General features: G+C 47.3%; 1 protein-coding gene and 1 non-coding gene across 11 annotated transcripts in view; both read right to left on the bottom strand.

Moving 5' to 3' along the window:
* Positions 1-378: 378 nt before the first annotated feature.
* The window catches only part of Kyat1 (kynurenine aminotransferase 1), a 48,993-nt gene continuing 26,325 nt past the window's right edge, over positions 379-23,046 (bottom strand). For 4 of the 10 annotated variants that reach the window (XM_063244335.1, XM_063244336.1, XM_013153510.3 and 1 more), the window contains 13 exons: positions 21,617-21,775; positions 19,209-19,267; positions 5,174-5,324; positions 3,413-3,562; positions 3,251-3,337; positions 2,957-3,079; positions 2,538-2,658; positions 2,163-2,239; positions 1,938-2,027; positions 1,665-1,851; positions 1,505-1,584; positions 942-1,028; positions 379-855 (listed from right to left, as the gene is read on the bottom strand). In XM_063244335.1, the coding sequence (XP_063100405.1) occupies positions 790-855; positions 942-1,028; positions 1,505-1,584; positions 1,665-1,851; positions 1,938-2,027; positions 2,163-2,239; positions 2,538-2,658; positions 2,957-3,079; positions 3,251-3,337; positions 3,413-3,562; positions 5,174-5,324; positions 19,209-19,267; positions 21,617-21,775 (1,437 nt within the window). In that variant the 3' untranslated portion in view covers positions 379-789. The remainder of the gene's footprint in view (positions 856-941; positions 1,029-1,504; positions 1,585-1,664; positions 1,852-1,937; positions 2,028-2,162; positions 2,240-2,537; positions 2,659-2,956; positions 3,080-3,250; positions 3,338-3,412; positions 3,563-5,173; positions 5,325-19,208; positions 19,268-21,616; positions 21,776-23,046) is intronic. The other 6 variants (XM_003470594.5, XM_013153517.3, XM_063244338.1 and 3 more) reach the window with 3 other exon arrangements.
* On the bottom strand, positions 8,660-8,795 carry LOC111757110 (small nucleolar RNA SNORA2/SNORA34 family). Its single transcript, XR_002791493.1, has one exon. It is a non-coding gene; the product is annotated as a small nucleolar RNA SNORA2/SNORA34 family (small nucleolar RNA).

Below are 23,046 nucleotides of genomic sequence, written 5' to 3'. Positions count from 1 at the left end.
CCTGAGTGGCTTTTTGTTATTCATCAAAGCTCCGTTGGGGCATGGGATTAGAGGGTCGCAACTCTGAAGCTTCCTCTGCAGATGCAGCTTGCCGCTAGCACCTCTGGCATTATCCGACTTTTTTTTTGGAGCTGGTCTCAAGCTTGGTAGCCCACGCTGGCTTTGAGCGATGCTTCTGCCTCACCCTCATAGTACTAGGATTACAGGCGTGTGCCACCACACCCTACACGTCACTTCTTTTGATTGCCAATTTAAGCCTTGCTTTTAGCACACACAATATTATACAAAAAGAAGAGATTGGGTCTGAGCTCTTTCCATTCTGAGCAAGCCCCACTCAGCAGTCCCATGTCTGAGGCGGAGACACACTGCCAACTAAAGTTTGAATAATTTAAAATTTTATTACAGGCAAGAAAGACTCAAGACTGAATTGAACTTTCTGTGATCAAGGTTAGACGTGGGAAGGTAGAGGAGATACCTGAGCTTCAGCTGGGGCCAGGAGAGGATGGGGGACAGGGCTGGGACTCAGGGTCTTCTATGGTGTCAGTTCTCCCAGCTAAGCCAGGAGAGACCCAAGGGCCTACAACGGACCCAGGGAGGGGCAGAGAGCTCTCAGGCCTCTCTCATCTACACCAAAACAGGGGTTCCAGGCACCACTGGAGGGAACAGATGACATCTTCCCTAGGAACAGTCTGGATTACAGAGCAGCAGTCTCCAGTCCCAGCCTCCTGATGTGGGAGTGGCTGGAACCTAGATGAAGAGGCACCTGTGTGACCCAAGAACCGTGTGAACTCAAAATTTGAGCTCAGCCTTCCACTTCTGCAGCTTCTCATCCATGGCCTGGAGCGTGGCTTCTTCCTGCAGTGATGCACACATGTCCTTCCTGCCACCCCTTGCCCAGGGGCCTGCAGAAGCAAGGGCAGGGCCCCCAGCCCCACCATTACCTTCACAAAGCAGAATCGGATGTAATGATCAAAGTCCTTCTGATGTGGCCCGCTGTAGAAGATGGAGACTGGTATAGCTACCAGGCCCTAGGGAGGAGCAAGCACAGATCTCCACATGGCCTCGTGGTCCAGCAGGCACAGGGGGACACAGAGCTTCCCGTGAGGGGCAGCAAGGAAAACTAGGGCCCATGCATCCCCTCTAAGTGCTATGTCAGGGAGAAGAAACTCCAGGCACCGTGACAGGTCTCTGTGTGTCTGTGCAGAGGCATGGTTGTCAGGAGCAGGCAGACTGTGCCACAGGCCAGAGCAGAGTCAGCCTTAGAATCCCAGGGTGAGCCACACAAACTTCAGAGAAATGGACCAGCTCCTCACTGTGCAGATGGGAAAACTGAGACCCAGAGAGGGGCAAGAAATCTTGTCACCCAGTGCTATATCTTCATGCAAATTAGAGCTGGTTCTCTACTTACAGGAGAGCACGGAAATGCATTGGGGCTTATGGCCAGGCAATGCCTCTGGCTGGGCGCTCTTGGGCACCCAGCTGCTCTGGCAGAGACCCAGCCTACCTTGTTCTTGATCATCCACTTGGTGAAGCGTCTGTCATAGGGTTCATGAGCAGCACCAGGCAGGTCAGGCATCTTGCTCTCTGGGGGACAGAGGCCATGCTGTGTCCTAGATAGCCTCCAGCCCCTTCACCCTGTCACTGGGTATGACTGGGTCACTCACTAAAGTCCGAGATGTCCACGGTGAGGAAGTAGCTGCCCTGGGGGGCCACAGGCTTGAAGCCCACGGACCGCAGGCTGCGGATCATGTGGTCCCGCTTGCGCTGCATGGCCTGAGGCAGCTGCACAAAGTAGCTGCTAGATTGGCCGAAGATCTCCCGCTCCTGCTCGAAACACTGGGCTACCGCAGCCTGAACAGGGGGACAGATAGGTTGGTCAGGGGGGCCCGCCACTGTGCTGGGTGGGCTCTTCCCTTGCTCGTTCCCGCCCTTCTCACCTGGGCCTGCGTAGGGCAGTGGTAGATGGAGTTCTGGTGCACCGTCCGCAGGTGCTTCATGATGTTCTCAGGACCCAGAACCCAGCCCACCTGGACGAGGGACACAGGCAGCAGGTGAGGCCCTTGGGGCCCGGCCACACCTTTCTCAGCTCCCATGGCTGGCATCACTGTCAAGGACCACAGGGCAGGGGGATGACACCACACCCTACCCCCGCATGGACTCACCTTCCAGCCGGTGACGCTGAAGGTCTTCCCAGCACTGCCGATGGTTAGGGTCCGATCCCACATGCCAGGGAGGGTAGCTGCCCAGGGCCAAAGAGAACGATTGCTGAGCCAAGGGGAAGGTGGGGGGCGGACCCGGGTGATGGCACAGACTCCATCCCGTAGACACAGCTGCCCACTAAGCTACAGACAGCACTTATGTGGTCTCATCCTCAGGACAGCCTGGGGAGGAACAGAATGCTGTGGCCCTGTCTTCAGGAAGGTGAAGTCACTGCCTACGGTCACACAGCTGTCAAGTCCCAGCCCGGGTCCAGGTTACCAGCTGAGGTTCAGGGCCCGGTCATGGTATCCAGGGAGGGGCATGGGCCGGTGGCTCACCTATGCTGATGTGCTGGTTGGTGTCATAGACGAGCCACTGGTAGACCTCGTCACTGATGCACAGCACATCGTGCTGCCGGCACAGGCTGGCCACCAGCTCCAGCTCCACCTTGGAGAACACCTGTGGGACCAGGGAGGTGCAGGCGTGCAACAGGGCCCGGCTCAGAGGTGGCAGGTGGCCACGCCAGCCACTAGGGGCTTCCCTGCACCTTCTCACAGATCTCAACACCCTGATCTGACCCAGTGACATGGTCCTCTCAGGTCCTGTTTCACACATGACGAAGCACTGGGAAAGGCCACTGTCCCAGGTCACTGGGAAGTGGTGTGGCCACAGCCCATACCACCATCCCAGCCCTGATTGCCTTGTGGGGTTCCAGTTCCTGTCACTGGGACCCCCAGGAGGCTCGGTCTCCAGGTACCTTCCCGAGAGGGTTGTTGGGTGTGTTGAGCACCAGGACTTTAGTGCGAGGCGTGAACTTGCTGGCCAGCTCCGTGGCATCCAGCTGCCAGCTGCTGCTGGAATCCAGGTCCTGGTTGGGGCTCTGCAGGAGATGGTGGGAAGGGCTGGCAGACTATCCCTGTCTGTCACTCAGCTCCCTTGCCTCAGTGTCTGTCCCAGGCCAGAGGTGTGAGTTCCTTCCTCTTCCCCCTGTCCCATCTCCCAAGCTCCAGCCCAGCTCCTTGGTCACCCACTGACCCAGCTAGCTTCTCACCTGCTTCAGAGACACAAACACAGGACGCCCCCCTGCCATCAGTGTCATGGGCTCATAACAGTCAAAAAAAGGTTCAGTGATGATGACCTGGAAGGAGGATGGGGTCAGCCGGGGGTCAGCACTGTCCCGCCCCCTACCCCACGCGCCACGCGGGCCATTCACCTCGTCTCCCTCATCCACCAGGGCCTGAAAGGCCGTGAACAGGGCCCCGTAGGCACCCACGGTGACCAGCACGTTGGCGAGTGGGTCCAACTCCTGTCCCAGCAGCTTCCCGAAGAAACTTGCCAGGATCTTTGTCAGCGGTGGGTAACCCTGTTGGGACAGAGGCTCAGGTGCCCACGCTCAGCCCCTTGCCAAGCAGCACCCAGGCAATTCTCACGCCTCCTAGTGGCGAGCCTGGGCAGTGTTCGCGGGGGTCAAAGCGCTTTCCTCTCTCGCCTTTGTAAGGCGCGCATCTGTTCAGGGGTCATCAGGGACTGGGTAAGCTAGGTAATGTTCCCAGCCAGCTCAACCAAGAAATTCAGTACACAGCTGCAGCAAGATAATCTATGAGTGGGGAAAAATGAATGAGAATGCAGTTGACTTTTGCCTTGGGACTGGGTGAGGAGTCAGGAGGGTGGATTTCAAATTGGGTGACAGGGACTCAGAAGAGGGTCACATATAGTGGCTTATGTGGAGGTCTTGATGGGAGAGATGGCGTTTATTTATTTATTGTACCGGGGCTTGAACTCAGGACCTTGCATTTGCCAGGCAGGTGCTTATGCTGCTGAGCTATGTCCCCAGCCTGAGATGGTTTTTAAAATTGCAAGATAACACGTACTTGCCTACCCAAAAGATCTTTAGCCAGGGTTTTGGGGAACACTGATGAGTGAGGTGCAATGACCAGGAAGATAAACTGCCCTGTGGAGAAAACTCCTAAGGAGGCGCCTTTTGGTATCACCAAAGAGAGGCTGGTTCACATGGAAAAGTAAAGTGTGGTGGTGCAACCTTGATCCCAGCATTGAGGAGGCTGAGGCAGGATGATCACCGTGAGTTCAAGGCCAGCCTGGGCTACACAGTGAGTTCAGGGCCAGCCTGAACTGCATAGTGAGACCCTGTCTCAAAAAGAAAAAAGGATTGCATATGTCCCCTGTCAGCAGAACAGGCAGACAAAGGAGAGCCCCCTCTCTCTTTCTAGAAGGAATTTACCTTTGAGAACTGTACTGGCACCCAAAGACGTCCACCCAGGCTATTCACTGTGGCACTGTTCACAGGGGTGGACACCGCACGGTAGGCTGGGTAATGAAATATGCCACAGGCAGGCGGCGCCACTCAAAGTCCACAGCCTTTTTAGGGGCTTTGTGGTCAGAGAAGGCGCCCGGGATGCGCTGTTTAGTGAAATCAGTTCCAGGACACGGTGGACACAGTGAGGCCACTTATGTTACCTACTGCAACATCACACTGAAAAGGGATTCAGGAAAGATCCCTCTTAGCAATTCAGGGGCACACCAAGTCCAAGAGCCACTTCTAGCATAAGGGTAGCAAATATTTCCTCTGTGTCCTTTACAGAGAAGGTTTGGATTTCAGCTGGGCATGAAGACACATACTTGTAACCCAGAAGAAGATTGCAAGGTTGTGCCTATCCTGAGCAGCTTAGCAAGGCCCTTTCTCAAAATACAAAATAAAAAGCACTGGAGGTGTGGCTCAGTGAGGTGGCCCTGGGTTCTCTCTCTGCACACACACACAGGCAAAGATGCACACATGCAGGGTTGTGTGTCAGGGTTTGCTTTAGGTGTTGCCTCCTCCAGGCAGCCCTCCCATCCATTCCCAGGGTTCATTCCCTCCGTCCTGCTCCATGTGCTGCCTCGGAGCCGGGGGCAGAGGGAATTGAACAGTGGCCGCACTGAGGCCTCCCCTCCTTCCCCGGGATGGCCGGAGACTCACAAACGCCATAGTGTACTGGTTGAGCATGTAGTCCCCGCTGACAGCCTGTTGAAAGGCTTCCACGGCAAAGTCTGGGGGAGGGAAGTTCGGGAATCCCTGGCCCAAGTTGACGGCATCTTTGTGTTCATTGGCCAGCTTGACATACTCTACCCTGGGGAGAAGTAGGGGGTCAGGAGCAGCCCACCCTCCGCCCGACTGGGACTTCCAGCTGGTCCCGGGCAGTGGGCAGGCACCAGGCCCCATCTGGACAGCTGGACAGCATCTGCCCACGGTCCGCAGATGGGAACTGGTCCCCTGCTTCAGACAAGGTGCGCCAGGCCCAGTGTCCTCTGATGGGTCACAGGAGGATTCAACTTCTCCACTGGAGACCCACATGATAACAGATGTTTCTATCCCAAGCCCGCTAGAGCAAAAACATTGTCCTTGGTGTGATCTAACACAGCATTTTCTTCTCTGATCTATTTTTTTCATTTCTGCTGGGCTGAGGATTAAATCCAGGACATATACCAGGGCTAAGCCACCCCTAAACCTACCCTTTTGTCTTCCTTTCCTTTTTCCTTCCTCTCTCCCTTTTTTCTGGATGGAAGTCTGGGGCTGGTAAATGCCAAAGAAATGCCCTACTGTCAAGCCACATGCCCACCAGTTGAATAAACTTGGCACTGTGGCACATGCCTACAGTTCCAGCCTTCGAGGGGCTGTGGCAGGAGGATCACAAGTTTGGGGCCAGCTTGGGCAACTTAACAAGACCCTGTCTCAAGATAAAAATAAAAAAATCAAAAAGGCAGGGGATACATAGCCCAGCGATGCAGCTTATCCAGAACCTCCAGAACAAAATCAATGAGTGAACCAGTCAGTCAGCTGGAGGATGTTCCCTGGTGGCTGGGACGGGGGAGAAGACTCAAAGATCCTGCGAAGGGGCCGCATGGAAGGGCCTCCAGGTCTTAGCCTTCCAGCCACCAGCCTGTCACCTGCAAGAGCCTGGGTGCTCTGCTGCTTGACTACCGTCTCTTCCCAGGATCCCTTCTAAGCAGCTCCTGCTCTGTGCTGCCTTCTTATGAGACGTGACCTCTTCTGTCCTCAGTCAGCCTGTCTGTGTGTTGGGGGGAGTGGCTTGGAGAACCTGGAAGGGCCCCAAATCTCCCGGGTCTTCAAATGAGGAGAGACACTTGTGGTCTTGCTAGCCTACTACTAGGTAGAAATCTATAAGGCGGTCAGATAGGGCAGGGTCCTCCAGGGAGCGAGTCAGTGCAGGAGATGGGAATGCCTCAAGGCTGAGGCTGGAGATCTACCTCTGCCTGCCGGGCACTGCCACTGGAAGGCTCCTTCCTGCGGGCAGCCAGCAGGAGCAGGGATCCACAGCCAGGTAAGCCCTGTGCACCTGTAGGCTGTCATTGGAGGTCCTTGGTTCCCTCAGGTAGCCATCACCCACCAGCAGAATCAGACAAACACACCCCTGTGTGCCTACCACCACTGTGGCATTTACACAGGCTGAGAGAAGCAGCCCCACCTCCATGTACCCCTGATCATCAGAGAACCCCCAGTGTTGTAGTTGCATGGCTCTGGAGGAGCCCGCTCCACACTCTGCTACCTCCCTATAAGTCTGGGGTTAGAGGAATCCAGGTACCTGTCCCTCCCTGTACACTACCTAGGGGCAGCAATGAAAAGAAACAGGGAGAGTGGATCAGGAAACAAGATCCATGGATATGCTGTATACAAGAGACACACCTAACTGGAAAGGAATTTCACAGATTGAAAATCAAAGGAGAGAAAACAATTGTTCCATGCGACAGGAGACCAGAATAAAAGTTAAGAGTAATTTGCTCATGAGGCTGGGGATTTAGCTCAGCAGCATAAGCACCTGCCTTGCAAGCGCATGGTCATGAGTTCGATCCCTGGTATCGATTTAAAAAAAATGTAACTTGCCCATCAACTGCAGAATGGATAAGACAGATAGGGTATTTCTATGCAGCAGGAGCTATCCAGCTATAAAGTAGAATAATCTCACAGCTCCTGTAGGTAAATGGACGCAGCTGGAGATCGTGTTCATGGGTGAAACAGTTCAAACTCACACGTGTGAACTCCAGCATAAGAAACAGGAGCTAATGGGTCCAAAAACAAAATAAGCGTGATAAGGGGAGGAAACACCTGGGAGGGAAAGTGGTAACTACTGTTAATTTCTTACTGTCTTGTCTTGAACTCTTGTATTGTTTTCACAGTTTTGTTAGGTTGGCTTTGTTCTATCTTATTTTGTTAGATTTTACTCTGTCTGATAGCAGGGGCAGTTATTTTTTTTTTTAACTTTTTATCGGTACCAGGGATTGAACTCACGACCGCCTGCTTGCAAGGCAGGCGCTTATGCCTGGGGCAATTATTTTTTACATTTATTTTTATTTTTGGGGGGCAGCTATTTGAATATAATGGGACATATTATGGTAATCACGGTTTCCTATTTAATTGTCTTGAAGTCTTTTTCCTTTTTTTTTTTAATCGGTACCGGGGATCGAACTCACGACTGCCTGCTTGCAAGGCAGGTGCTTATGCCGCTGAGCTAAATCTCCAGCCCCTATTGTCTTGAAGTCTTAAAATGCTTTCATTCATTTGTTTAATTCTATTTTTGGTTGATTTTATCATGTGTGAAGGTATGAACAGCTACACTGAAGAAAATGAGACATCATGGTAGCCACTGCTGATTTCCTAACACCTTGTTTTGAAATCCTACCATGCTTCTGTTTTGATTGGTTCTACTCTGTTGTGTTTTATGTGATTTTATTATGTGTGATGGTATAAACAAATTCTTTGAGTAAGACGAGATATAGTAGCCATTGTTCATTTCCTGTTATCTGGTTTTGAAGTCCTGTAATGCTTTCATTCTTTTCAATTGTTTTATACTATTTTTAATGTTTGATATTATTGTGTGTGAAGGTATGCTCAACTATTTCAAATAAAAGAGACACTTGGAAGGAGGTAAGAGTTTGCTTTTGCTTCATGGCACCCCCAAAATATTTTTTATTTTAAAGGGGTTAAAATTAAACACAACATAACAGAATAAAACAGGTCATAAGAAAGCAATGTAAGGAGATATAAATTTCAAAGCTAGACAACCTGGGATCTTCACTATCTATCATATTGTCTCTTGTTTTCTTCCAAATAGTTGTCCATGTCTTCACATACAGAGAATTCATACAAAACAATATAGTATAAAACTTATCTGAACAGAATGAGGAAGGCGTTTTAGGTCTTCAGAACCAGACAATAGAGAAGTCACTAATGGCTGTCGTAGTCTCCCATTCTCCTCAAAATAGCTGTCCATACTTTCATGTATATTGGAGTTCAACAAAACAAAACAGGTAGAGGGGTAGAGGTTGCTTGGTTTCCTGATGCTCCAGATCCCAGCATGGTGCTGGTCCCAGTAAACGCTGGAAGCTCCCATCCTGGGCCACCACAGCCTGCCATGCTCACAGCTGCTCATGGTGGGGGGTTGCTTCAAGCTGTTTCTTTCTAATGAATTGACCATTTCACTGCCCAAGTTCTGAAATGGCCAGCAGACCATAGAAAGACATCTTTTAGGCTCTTGCTTGAAACCAACAGTCTCAGGAAGCTGCCGACCTTGATTCAGGGCCTGACCCCTAAAATATTTTGATTGCATTCTGCATTGCAACTTGCTTGGTGAGTCAAAATTGTCATGCATGAATTTTATGACTTTTCAAATGCTTAGGCCTTGCCTCTTTTATGCATTATCTTTTGTTAAAATGATAAATTTATTGACAATGTGTGAAGGTTATGATGCACTTTTTTGGTCTTTTTTTTTTTTTTTTTGAGACAGGGTCTCACTATAGGGTTCAGGCTGGACTTGAGCTCACTTTGGAGCCCACGCTGGGCTTGAACTGGCAACGATCCTCCTGCCTCAGCCTCTTGAGCACTGGATTACAGGAGTGTGCTACCCTGCTCTGCAGTGATGCATTTCTAATGGGACCTTCTAAGGTCCCTAATGGGACCTTCTATTCCTGTTTTGTATGTTACACTTGGACTATTTGCTGAATTTATTGGTGTTCCTCGCTTGACTTGTTGGACAACAGTGCTAGGGAAAAGCAGTGTTGTTGTACCTGCTAGTGGGCTTACGCACGAAATGCTGTAAAGTCTAGTCTATATTTAGCTCAGGTTTTTACCTGTGTCTTACAGAATTTTTAACAAACAGTGGTCACTCTAACAGCTAGTTAAAAATGCTTAGAGCAGTGGCTGCTTTTAAAGTGAAGACAGGTTTCCCCAGCATCTTCCAGTGAATCCTCAGTGAAGCTAATGGGCAACGGAATATTGATTACTGATCAGACAGGCAGCTGGACTCCCTTCCAGAGACTGCTCTCTCTGGTTGTGTGGACCAATGGAAACTGAGAGGACAAGTGAGCAGTCAAGGCTAGGGCCACTCATGGATGCCCGAAGGTTCCTCAGTGGAAGCTGAGTCATGACAGCCTGACTGGGTAGCCAGCAGAAAAATCCCCATCTATCTGTTAGGCACACTGCATTCCTCCATGAGGTGAGGAACTTCTAGTGATCTGGTGTTCTTTGCCCCAGAATGACCAGAGATGATGCCATTAGGGCCCTCCTTTAAGCCTCCATGAAGAGTTCAGCTACAGGTTTAGACTTTTCTCTCTGGTGGTAAGTCAGTCGGAAACCCCAGTTTTCGGTGGGAATTAACTTTAGAATGATGTTGTTAGACTGCTTCTCCCTCCAGAAACCAGGCTGAGGTAGCTTCTGACAACTGTTTGACTTTCATGGAGCAAAACAGCTATCAGGAATAATTTATATCTGTGCCTGGCAAACGCTAATTAAAAATGAGAAAGAGATTTTAGTCAGCTTTTCTCTGCTTTCCCATGTGTTTAGAAGACAGATGAAGTTGTCTTTACTGCCACGGTTGCTAGGTGATTAGATAGACAACAGAAATGTCTCAGAGACTACTTTGCCCTCGGGCCTGGGCAAGATTTATCTGAGCCATTGTACCTGATTCTCTCTCTAGAGATGATCTCTCTTGCAGGCAGAGACGCACTGCAGCCACTTCCAACTTGCTCTTCGGTATTTGCTCTCATTCTCTTTCAGAGAACCACAAAGCAATGCTGTAGTGCTAAGCAATGCTGCCTTCTTTAAACATGACTGTTTCGGGGCCGGCAATGCACAGAGTGTGTACCATTGTTATCCCAATTGTTGCATTTTGGGATTTTGTTTTTTGAAATAAAGTGGATTTGAAAAGAAAAAAGAAAACATGACTGTTACAGCTGAGACAAAATGTAATTTGTGATATTAAAAAGCACCTGCTGGGGGCTGGGGATTAGCTCAGCAGCGTAAGTGCCTGCTGGCAAGCGCTAGGTTGTGAGTTAGATTCCCAGTACCAAAAACAAAACAAAGAACCTGTTGGAGTTAACATTTCAAGTTCCTGGGGAAGACAGGGTCACAAGCTACTAAAAAGTGGCTAGTCTAGCCTGGCCTCTCTGCTCATTCCTCTCCACCATTTGCTTTGAAGTGGGCCACTTTGGGGGATGCCTTGGATATAGAAAATAGAAATTGAAGTAATGCCAATTCTTTCTCCTGTATTCTCTGATGGAAAAACCAATATCAGAATCTCTTACTCCTTTGGAATGTACGCCCCCTTTTTTTTGGTACCGGGATCGAACTCATGACCTTGTACTTACCAAGCAGATGCTTACACCACTGAGCTAAATCTGGGCCCCCTGGAATGTATTCTTTTTTTTTTGTCTTTTTCGTTTTTATTGGTACCAGGGATCGAACTCACAACCGCACACTTGCAAGGCAGGCGCTTATGCCACTGAGCTAAATCCCCAGCCCCTGGAATGTATTCTTAAGCATTGCAGAATATTAGACCTCACATTTTTTTATGGCTTAAACCACAGAAGTTTTATTTTCTCACAGCTAAGGAGGTGAGACACCTAAGGTGAATGTGTCAATAGGACATGAGCTCACATACTGGGGAAGAGCAGTCTGATATTTTTCTGCACCTGCACATGACATGCCTAACAGCCAAGATGGAATGGAGAGGGAAGTTTGGTTAAGATGCTTGTAGGGAGCCGAGTGACAGCCCATTGCTGCCTCCCTGTCTCTCTCTCTCCTATGGGCACTGCGTCTGCCTACATTAACCATAATCCTCTCCTGCTCACGTCACGTATCCGGATGTGATGGTGACCCTGTTGTATTCCTCCCTTTAACCTCTTCCTGCCCCAGCTCCCGCCCTTGGCCTATAAAAGATGTGATCACTTCCTGAATAAACAGAGGCTTGATCGGATTATTTCGACTTGCTTTCATCTCTCTTTGTCTCCCCTATGTCTTTTATTTAATCCCAGTTCCCCCTCCAGGAATTCCACACGGATTGATCTGCAGGCCGGATCAGATGCTGTTTCACAACTAGAACTGTACTGTACGAGAGGAAGAAGTGTCAGAATAGCCTTGTGTTCAGACTTTCTCTGCATTAAAAAATAATCCTTGTGTTCAAAATATGTGTAAACCACAGGGAAACCAGACACCTCGCCCTTAAAACACTAAGTCTGAGGCTATTCTTCCTTGACCTTCAGAACCTGAGGACAGGATTTTCAAGACATGGGGGGCTGGGGATTTAGTTCAGCGGCATAAGCGCCTGCCTTGCAAGCAGGCAGTCGCGAGTTCGATCCCTGGTACTGATAAAAATAAAAAAGACAAAAAAAAAAAAAAGATTTTCAAGACAAATTCAATCAAAGCCTTGCCCTCTACTACTGAGTCTGAGGTGTCCCCCACTTCCCTGCAGGTCCAAGGGTGCAGCTTCCAGCCCAGCCATAATTAAAGCCCCCATGAGGTTGTATCCATCCTTAGCTGCTTTTGTTGAAGTTCCTCAAGGACCATGTCCCTTACAGGAATTAATGGGGATCTGGAACTACTTGTGTTCATTTGTCATTTTCTCTGTGACTTAAAACAGATCAAGCAAGATCTATGGAAGTTTTCGGATGGCCCTGGTAAGTACAATGAGGTCTTAAGCACTGTAGTCAGAACTACAAACTAGACTACAAAGATGCAACGTTATGCTTAAACAAAACATTGAGTCCTAAAGGGAGACGATGGCTACAGTCTTTAATCTGAGTTTCTTAAAGTGCATTACAGATATCCAGGGATAAATATTTTCACTTTTATGCAGTGCTGTTACCCAGGTGACTAGAGACCCCAAAATGTCTCAAAGACTTCTTTGTCCTAGAGTTGAGATTTCTTCCGAACTGTTGCTGGTCTCTGTCTCTCCCAAGGGGCAATGGCGCTCTTTTGCAGGCTGGATTTTAGAATATTTGATTCAGAGTCATTTATTATAAGGTAAGCTCTAAACAGTATAATTGGAATGCTTTCGTTTTCTCCCTCACACTCTTTCAAAAGGTTAAAAGCAGTCATTCAGTCTCTGATTACTGCTTTAATTTTGTTTGGCAATGCAGCTGGAGCCAGATTTTGCTAAGGGTTACAGATCCGCCCCAGGAAAGCTCTTATCTTAACTGTCTTTCTCCGCCTGAGATAGCTAGGATTCCATTCTTGAGCTGTATTCGAGCCACTTTTAGGTTCTCCGTTGTCCTGCCCCTGAGAACACACTTTACAGCAGTGTTTGGTCCAAGGCAATTCTCTCCTTTGTGGCTGCTGGATTTCAGGACCAAGTTTCTAGAACGGTGACCCTCCCTGTGGCCCTTCCAGAGTGAGCTGACCTCCTCTTATCTGTGGGTCAGATTAACAAAAAAACTGGTCTAGATTAAATCCTGAAACTTTCAAAAAACAGATGTAAAGTTTTGGTTCAAGTTTATCTGCCCTTCAGTCAAAGAGTCAGGCAAACTAGAGATTAATTACTCTTCCCTCTCCCCTCAAGAAGGATGCGGATGGGTTTTTATAGCACAAGACAGGCCGACTGGCTTTTACAGTACAGATAACTTCACTGAGGGAACCATATGAGTTTAATATATGCAGCTATTAAACAGCAGTTTTGGCTATCAGCTGTCAAACAGCTATGACTATTAGAGCAACAATGGGAAGCTGGCAGAGCTGGGCATTCCAATCAGACAAACCCGCAGGGCCTGTTCTAAAACTGACTTTTCCTTGCGGGGTGTAAATGGCTTTTATTCCTTATGATTTTCTTCTAATTGGTCTACAGAAAGTCTGTAATTACAGACTTAAAAACTGTAAAAGGATTGTTGTACTCCAACTTGCTTAATATACCCTGTGTGTGCTCTGGTCTATGAACATCTGTGTTGGGGCCGGGGATTTAGCCCAGAGGCACAAATGCCTGCCTGGTACCTGTCAGATCATGAGATCGATCCCCAGTACCCAAAGCAAAAAACAAAAAACAATTTCTTATGTGTGTGTGTGTCTGTTCAATTTGTGACTGGTTATAACACAACTGTTTTGTTTGAATGTAATAAGTTTTTCTTTTTTGTCTTTTTAAAATATTTGCCTATAGTTTAAGTCGGCTTATAGAGAAATGTCATTAGAGTTAAGGACAGGCTTCCACTCAGGTTGCCAGCTGATCAGATGATGCCAACACTGACTTTCCATGCTGGGAGTGAAGGCACCCAGCTGTAAACCCAGCACTTGGGAGACAGAGGAAAAATGTCTGGCCTAAGTGTGAGGCCAAACTGCACCACATAAGTGAGTTCCAGGCTGGCCTGCAGGACAGAGCGAGACACTGTCTCAAAAAAAAACATAAATAAAGAGCTGGGCACGGTGGTGCACAGCTGTAGTTCCAGCCCTCAGAATGCCGAGGTGTTGGGGGACTGTCTCAAGTTCAAGGCCAGCCTGGGGTACGAAGTGAGATCCTGTCTCAAAAAAACAAAACAAAACAAAAAAAAAAAAAAAAAAAAAAAAGGAAAGGAAAATGCAATGCTTATTATTATTCTGTGTACAATAACCTAACCTAAGCATCTTTTATTCAAGAATAATACATTTATTCAACAACAATGTATTAACTGTTATGATCTGGCTTTCGTAGGTCATCAGAAAAATTTGTCAAGATACTTAAATAGGGGCTTCTTAGGATAAGTGAGCTGCTGGACAGGACTCCCCTTGCAGTTGCCTGGAAACATTTTTATTCCAGTTTTAGTTCATTAATGGGACCACAGCCTCATGGGAAACACACCCCAATAAGTATTGCTAACCATATTATTATTGTAATACATTTAAACTGGTTATTATCAAAATTAAGCTTTCTCTAGGTAAAACAACAAGGTTTCATTAAAAGATGCTTGTAGCCAGGCATGGTGGTACAAGCCTGTATTCCTGGCACTCAGGAGGCTGAGGCAGGAGGATCATTGTGAGTTCAAGACTAGCCTGGGCTACAAAGTGAGCTCAAGGCCAGCCTGAATTGCCTAGCAAGACCTTGTCTCAGAAAGACCAAAAAAAAAAAAAAAAAAAAAAAAGACGAGAAGAAGCAAACAGAAGATGCTCTTGGTACAAAACTGAATTAAGGAGGGGCTGGGGATTTAGCTCAGCAGCATAAGCGCTTGCCTTGCAAGTATGCGGTTGTGAGTTCGATCCCTAGCACCAATAAAAGCGAAAAAGACAAAAAAAAAAAAAAAAAAAAAAAAGAAAAGAAAAGAAAAGAAAAAACTGCATTAAGGGACAAAGGTTCCCATATGGCTATGACACTCATTATTGCTAACCTCCTGGTGTACTAAATGTGTTCCTGCCTTCTGGGTGTACAGGTCTTCTTAGATAGAAAACTGGGATTGTTGATGGTGATAATCTTTTTCTAGACTCACATATCTGCCTTATTCTTGTGGCCCAGCTACTTGTGAGAAGTATATGTCAAACTCACATGAGACCACCAGCCAAATGATAGTTTTTTAAAAATATCTTTGGAGATAGGGTCTTGCTATATTGTTCAGGTAGACATTGAACTCACTATGTAGCTCAGGTTGGCTACAAACTCATGGCAATTTTCCTGCCTCAGCCTCCCAAATGCTGGGACTATAGGCATGTTCCACTGTGCCTACAAAATGATAAGTTTTTTAAAAATATATTTTATTTTATTTTAAAGAGAGGAAAAAAACAAATTTCAAAACGTGATAATTAGAGGGTAACTATGGTGTATGCATTGTGTATTGTTATCTTCAAATCAGTTACTCAGAGTACATCTCCATTTAATCATCTGAATAATACTAGCACAAATCTTTCTCTTCAATCAGAGAAATCAGTAGCATAACTGTTTTATATTTATAGTTTCTATTAGCTTCTTACATTAGCAACACAATATGATGTTTACACGTGTCTGATTTATTTCATTTATGAGTATGGTCTCAAGTTGCATCCATTTTCCTATAAAAGTCTCAAGTTTATCCTTTTTTTAAAAGTTTATCCTTTATGGTGAGTAGTACGCCACTGTATAAAAGTATCACATATTTTTATCCTCAGTGGATGGGCATTTGGGTTATTTCCAAGATCTGACTATTACAAACTGTGCTGCTATAAACATGGGTGCACATATATCGCTGTGGTATGGTGTTTTCAATTCTTCTGGGAAGGTACCCAGAGGGGAAGAGCTGGGTCAAATGTGACCTGTAGTCCTAGTTCTTTGAATCTCCACACTGATTTCCACAGTGGTTGCACCAGTCTGCACTCTCATCAACAGTGGAGAAGGGTTTCTTTCCCCACAGCGCCTCCAGCACTTGTTATTGGTTGATTTCTTGATAGTAACCATTCTTTCTGGGGGGAGGTGGAAACAGTGTTGTTTTAATTTGCACCAGTGATGTTGAGTATTTTTTCATATATTTATCTGCTGTTTGTATTTCTTCATCTGAGAACGGTGTATTCATCTCAGCTGCCCATTTTTGGATTGGGTCTTTAAATCTGGGAGGACTGTTTGTTTGAGTTCTTTACATGTTCCTGATAGTGATCTGTAGAGAGGTCACACTGACTCCATTTTGTCCCAGACACATCGGGTCAGCAATGTTATGGGAAAAGTGCGGGCCTTGAAACATCATCCCCTCCCCAAGGTAAAAACATGAGGTCCTGCAAGGTCAGGAAGTAAACAAGTTACCAATCTGAGCATGTGCAGTTTGAGTTTCTTTGTTCTTTATCTCAATAACAGCTGCCTGCTTTGGCTGGCCAGGCGACAGCCATCTTGCTGACCCTTAGTGGATGTGGCCCTTTATTTCCCCCTTTGCTTGCAGAAACCCAGCAGTACTCCTTTGTCTGAGAACAGCTGGCAAACATTTTCTCCCACGTTGTGGGTTGTCTCTCCACTCTGCTGGTGATTTCTCTTGCTGGGCAAAAGCTTTTAATAAGATGAGATCCCAACTGTTGATTCTTTGTGATAGTTCCTGTGCACTCAGGGTTTTGTTCATAAAGTCTTTGCCTCCACCAACGTCGACAAGAGTTTTTCCTACTCTATCTTCCAGCAGATTTATTGTTCCCATTTCAGTATTTAGATCTTTGATCCATTTCAAACTTAGTTTAGTGCACAGTGAAAGATATGGGTCCAACTTTAAGCTTCGGCATGCACAGAGCCAGTTTTTCCAGCACCATTATTAAAGAGTTATCTTTCTTCCATGAATGTGTTTAGCACTTTTGTCAAAGATAAGGTTACTTAGTGTGTCTGGAGTTGGTTCTGCATCTTCTAATCTGTTCCACTGGTCTTTGAGGTTTTTTTTTCCACTACCACACTGTTTTTATCATGGTAGCTTTATAGTATATTCCAAGTCAGGGATTGTGATACTCCTTGCCTTGCCTTTTCTGTTCTAGGTTTCTTCTGGTTGCAGATGAATTTTAGGATTGTTTCCTCTAATTCTGGAGATATGCTATTGGAACTTTGATTGGGGTTATACTGAATCTGTGTAACAGTTTTGGAAGTATGGTCATTTTCACTATCTTGGTTCTTCCTACCCAAGGTCATGAAATATCTATTTTCTAATACCTTCTTCAATTTCCTTTTTCAGAGTACTGTAGTTTTCCATGTAGAGGTCTTTTACATCCTTCGTTAAATTGATTCCTAGTTATTTCACTTTTTTTGGATGCTATTGTGAAAATGTTGTTTCCCTGATTTCTCTTTTAGTGAGTTTGTTATTTGTGTACAGGAAGGCTATTGATTTGAGTGTTGACTTTGTATCCAGCTATGTTTTGGAATTTGCTTATTAAACTCACCAGTTTTTAGTGGAGTTTTTGGGGTCTTCTATGTAGAGTATCATGTCATTTGTAAATAATGATAGCTTAACTTCTTCCTTTTCTATCTTTATTCCTTTGATTTTTTTCTGTTGTATAATTGCTCCAGCTAAAGTTTCCAGGACTATACTGAATAAGAGAAGCGACAGTGGACATCCTTGTCTTGTTCCTGATTTTAGAGAGAAAGTTTTTGGTTTTTTCCCATTTAGTATGATGTTGACTGTCAATTCGTCATAGATGTCTTTTATCAGATTGAGATAATTCCAATTTTCTGTAGGGTTTTTATCATGAATGGACTTTGTAAAAATTTTTTTCTGCATGTATTGAGGTGAACATACGGTTTTTGTCCTTGACTCTGTTAACATGACGTTTTACATTTATTGATTTGCATATGTTGAACCATCCTTGCATCCCTGGGGTGAATCCACTTGATCGTGGTATACAATCTTCCTGATGATTTGCTGCAGTCTGTTTGCCCGTATCTTACTGAGGATGTCTGCATCCATCTTCACTGGGAGACTGAACTGTACTTTCTTTCTTAGTTGGGTCCTTCTCTGGTTTTGGTATCAGGGTAATGCTTGCTTCCAGGAATGAATTTGGAAGTATTGCTTCCCTTTCAATTTTATTAAAGATTTTGCGAAGTAATGGTGTTAGGTCTTCTCTAAACTTGCCGGGCATTTACTTAGTGGTAAGGGCTCTGCTACTAAGCCGGATCTTCGACAGCTCTCACACTTTTTATTATTTAAAATTTTTGTGTTGTGAGACTGTGTGTAGCCTAAACTCATGGTGACCCTTTTGCATCAGCTTCTTGAATGCTGGAACTAAAGGCCACCACGCCTCGCTTCCCATATAGTACTTTATCTATGTGTTTATTTTTATTGAGTTTATTGGTATATACATAATGATCACGTTCATTACAGGGAATTTGTACCTGTGCATGATATATTTTGCTTCCTTTTTCCCGTCCTCCTCCCCTCTCTTCAACCTTTCCCCCCATTGTTTACAAAATTTTGTTTCCATTTTTTCCCTCTTTTCTCATCAATTTTTTCTTTTCCCTTCCTTCCTTCCCCCTCCTCCACCCTAGTTCTTTTCCATTTGGAAATCTTCTTCCCATTTCACAATACTTTAGATCATCTCTAGATTACAGCTAATAATAACTGAGCACACTGGGAGTCAAGACTGTTTACGAAATAACGACGAGGAAAAAAAGCCGGCCTGTGCATGTTGGGTACAGATTTGATCTTTTAAAATACAGTCTTGATCTGCAGATGGCTGGACCACAGATGCCTGGAGCCTGGAGGCACAGGGTCAGGCCACAGGCTCTGGTGATAACTCAGTACTGCCTTCTTCCCCAAGCCCTTCAGGGATTTGTTTGTTCGGTTTCTCTGAGACAGGGTCTCCCTGTGTAGTGCAGGCTGCCTTGAACTTGCTTATGTAGCGGGCATAAGATTCATGGAGAACTACCTGCCTCAGCCTCCTGAGTGCTGTGGCTATTGGCATGTGCCATCACGACTGGCCCTTCAGGGATATTTTTTGGGGGGTGGGGTTTGAGACAGGGCCTTGCTATGCAGTTTAGGCTGGCCTTGAGCTCACTTTGTGGCCAGGCTGGTCTCAGATTTGCAACAATTCTCTTGCCTCACACTGCAGGTTCTGGGATTATAGGCGTGCCCAGCCCTTCTGGGATTTTTAAGCATCTTCAAGTAGAGCCGGTGGCTGGGAACCAGTTTCCCCTCCCAGGGCCACAGCCAAGCAGGTGGAAGGCTGAGACTGGAGACCAAGGCTGCTGCCCTGGGGCTTCCCTCTCCTGGACACCAGCGTCCCTACCAGCCCAAGCCTGGAGGGAGACCTAGTTCCCCCCGCCCCACCCTGGCCCTTCACTCACCAGGGGTTGTGCTCCATCCCCTCCAGTCTTCGGGCCTGTAGCCGTTTGGCCATGGTGAGCTGGAGACAGAGCAAGCGAGGGTCAGAGTCCGAGTCTCCCAACCTGCGGTTCCCGGTGTGAGAGAGCAGCTTTGGGGACACAGCCATGCCCTGCTCCTTCAGGGAAGAGACAGGTGAGTGCAGATGATTCGAGAGGGTGGGTGGCTGTAGCCTGCTTTTCGGGCTCATCCTGCTGGCATCCAAAGGCTCCTCCCAGCCTTGTGGGTGGAGTCTACCGGCCTAGCAGTGCCCAGTTCAAGTGAGACTCAGGAGGTCCCATGGCTGAGGAGGCAAAGCGAAAGGTGCAGAGATCAGGGGTACAGGGACAGCAGTGGTGTCACTTATGGAGCACCTCCCAAGGCCTGTCATTTAGCTTCACAGTGACCTCACAGGCCCATTTTACAGGGGAGAAAATGGAGGGGTGTTAGGTGGGAGGATCTGGTGCCATCCCACAAGAAACACACTGAAACCCAGGCCTCAGTGTGTGTGATGCCACGCTGTGTCCTCAGTCAGGTGAGGGAACCCACACTCAGGCTTGGGGGGCTTCAAGGGGCCACCTCGATCTCAGCCCTCCTTGGCTGAGCGACCTCAGATGGGGACTGGCATCCTCCTGGCCTCAGTCCCCTCAGCACAATAGCAGCAGGGCTGTGTGGTCCCTGAGGGACCTGCTGCTCCCGTGGGCTGGCCAGTCCAGGAGGTTCATGGATAACGGGGCCAGTGTGACCGGCAGTGAGTCCCTCTATGGTCAGGATCTGCTGTGTCCCCACAATGCCCATGGGAGCTGCCACAGCCACCTGCACAACAGATGAGCTCACGAAGGCTCGGGGTCAGAGGGGAAGCTGCCAGGCCGTTTTGTGGCAGCTGCAATGCTGGCCTTGGGCTGGGCTCAGAGGGGCTGGCCTGCTGCATACCTGGGGACCTGGTTACAGGACCAGCTGGGGGCCCAGCCTGATGGGATGTTTGCCAGCTTGGCCAGCACTCAGTGCCCTTCAGGATCATTCAGCAGGAAAGAGGGTCACTGTGCCAAGTCAGGGTCACTATGCTGTCATCAAAATGTCACTGTATTTGGTCTATTAACAGATATATATATTTTTTCAATTCTGGAAACATTTCTAAACAGATATTTTTAATTCACTTTCTTATAAGTGTATTCTTTTCCCAGTCTCCTAAAAGATGTATTTTATGATGATGTTTTAGAAATGTGAGGGACTATCTTCACATTTTAGAAGGAAGTGTACACAGTGAAACAGGCTCAGCCAGACAGGTGATGCATGCCTGTTGTCAAGTACCCTGGGAGGCTGAGGCAGGAGGATTGCAAGCTCAAGCAAACCCCTGGGCAACTTGAAAACTTCATGAAAGCCTATCTCATAAATAAACAGATAAATAAATGGAGTAAACAAGGGATAGGGATGTGCTCAGTATGACAGCCCTGGGCTCAATCCCCAGTAATGCAAAAACATTTTTAAAAAAATAAAACAAGGCTCCAAAATAGTATAATAGAAGTATAATAAAAGTTTCGTGACAAGAAAAAGACTTTATATTTTGATGTACAGACACGTTTTCTATGATGATGTATGAATCAGACTCATGACCTCACGCTTGCCAGGCAGGCACTGTGCCGCTGAGCTGTATCCCTTGCGCCCTGTGTCTGATTTTATGTTTCCCAGTGTTTCTGGGTGAGGAGCAGCTTATCTGAATCTGTCGTGTGTTTTTGCATATTGTACTTTCTCTGAATTCAAGTGTGTGTTATAATCTGTAGCCGCAGTTTAGCAGTTTAACCGGTATTTCTGATTCAGCCCTGAGGTCGCAGAGCATCTGACAACTGCATTCTATGGATTCTGTGACAGACAATGCTTCGGAAGCAGGGCAAAATAACAGTGCAAAATAACAACATGGGTAGGGGGAGCAAAGGAGGGAGGAGTGGAGGGTGCAGGACCCAGGCAGACGGAAGAGGAGCGGAAGTGAGTGGAGTTGAATGAGTTTGGGAAGGTGGTAGAAATACTGTGGCCACCAGAAACGGGGTGCTCGAGGTTCTGACCTTCAGGAGTGGCACCCAGTGCTTGGCTAAATGAGGAAACAGTATCTGTCCTTGGGTTTAAGTGTAACCAACTTGGTGGGGCACCTACTGAATATGAGCTGCTGGGCTGGACCCCAGGGGTGATGGAAAGGCAGAGAGCCCAGGCTGACTCAGTCTAGAGCTACGAGTTCCAGACCTCAGAAGCAAGGGTCAGGGAGGGCTGCTGGAAGGGCTGCAGTCAGGGAAGACTTCTTGAAGGAGGAGGCTCATGCACAGTGTGGAAGCCAGGACCAAGCCAGACTGCAAGAAGGCCAGGCCATGCAGGAGGCACAGTGGTGGGTTAGGACACTTACAGTCTGGTGCAAGCCCCGCACGAGTGGGACGCCAGCCTTCCTTCCCTGGAGAAGCCACACCAGGGGCACACAAATGGTTGCTGTGTTCCAGAACATGCGTCTCAGATCCTGGGCACTGCTGACTTCCTCTCCAGGGCCAAAGGAGGAGGAAGAGACAGCCTGGGCCAGAGAATGTCTGTGAGCTCAGGACTTGTGTCCCTCCCCCACTTCTTGTGACAACAACAGCGTGTTCCTGTGTCCTGGACACCTGGCAAGCACTCTGCTACACAATTATTCCACTAAGTCACCACAACCCTGCCCTTGCCCCACACTCCACACATCTGTCGCTGGATGGATCTCTTTAAAAAACGCACATCCCAAGCCGGGTGTGGTGGCTCATACCTATAATCCCACTGAAGTGGGAGGATCATTGCGAGTTTGAGACCAGCCTGGGCTACAAAGTAAGCTCAAGGCCAGCCTGAACTGCACAGCGAGACCCCTTCTAAAAAAAAAAAAAAAAAAAAAGACACAAAAAAATGCCCATCCCTCCCAATGAAAAACAAAGCTACTCAGCCCAGGATCACTGACAGCTGCTAACAGCACAGAGGCATCAACACAACATCACATTTTGACTCTGGAAACCCAAGGGCACCAGCAGTTTATTCAGCTGTAAAAGTGAACAGAAATCAGATCACATCACCAAGTTAGTAAAATACCGAGGACAGAAGAACATGCTAAATGACACCATGGAATGCAATCAACTCATTCAAATGGACGGAAACACTACCAGCAAGGGTCCCTAGCTCCAGACTTCAGATAAACCAGGCTATAGAGCAGGAAGTGGGTGGGGCAAACAAGGGAAGCTTCATCGGGATTTGTAGCCCAGCTCCAACTCCTGTTAGATGAACAGTGCCACTAGATTCTCATGGGAACAGGAACCCTACTGTGAACTGTGCATGCAAGGGACCCAGGGTGAGACTGGGGAGTGGCTGAAAATACAGGTGAACAGTAGCAGAGAGCTCTGAGTGCATAAATCAGTTGCTTGCAGATGGATATCAAAACTCTATCAATGAGTGGCACGACAATTAAGCCACATCTAGTGACAGGCTTTAAAGTGATCAGTGAGTCGATGTAGTCAATTATATGCCTTCATTCATGTCTTAGTCACCTTTATCTTGTAGCTGGTAAAAAACACCCAGCATCCAATGTTAAAGGTTTATTTAGCTCACGGTTTGTGGAGGTTTCAGTCCATAATCAGCTGGCTGTAGGCAGGGTGGCGTGGCAGAGGGGCAACCATTCAAGGTCGTGGAAGACAGCAAAAGCAACAAAAGCAAAAGGAGGCAGGAGGAGCAAGCCTCTTTCCCTCCCTTATATTGTATGCAGACTACTCACCCGGAGGTGGTGGTGTAGCACTCACACCCCAATCCCAGCACTCGACAATGAACTAGTCA

This window comes from Cavia porcellus, unplaced genomic scaffold (genome assembly GCF_034190915.1).
Source record: "Cavia porcellus strain 051 isolate PalLab524CR breed Dunkin Hartley unplaced genomic scaffold, mCavPor4.1 scaffold_49, whole genome shotgun sequence".
Taxonomy (NCBI): Eukaryota; Metazoa; Chordata; class Mammalia; order Rodentia; family Caviidae; genus Cavia; species Cavia porcellus.
The sequence above is the reverse complement of the archived record's forward strand: the minus strand, read 5'-3'. Positions and strand labels throughout refer to the sequence as shown.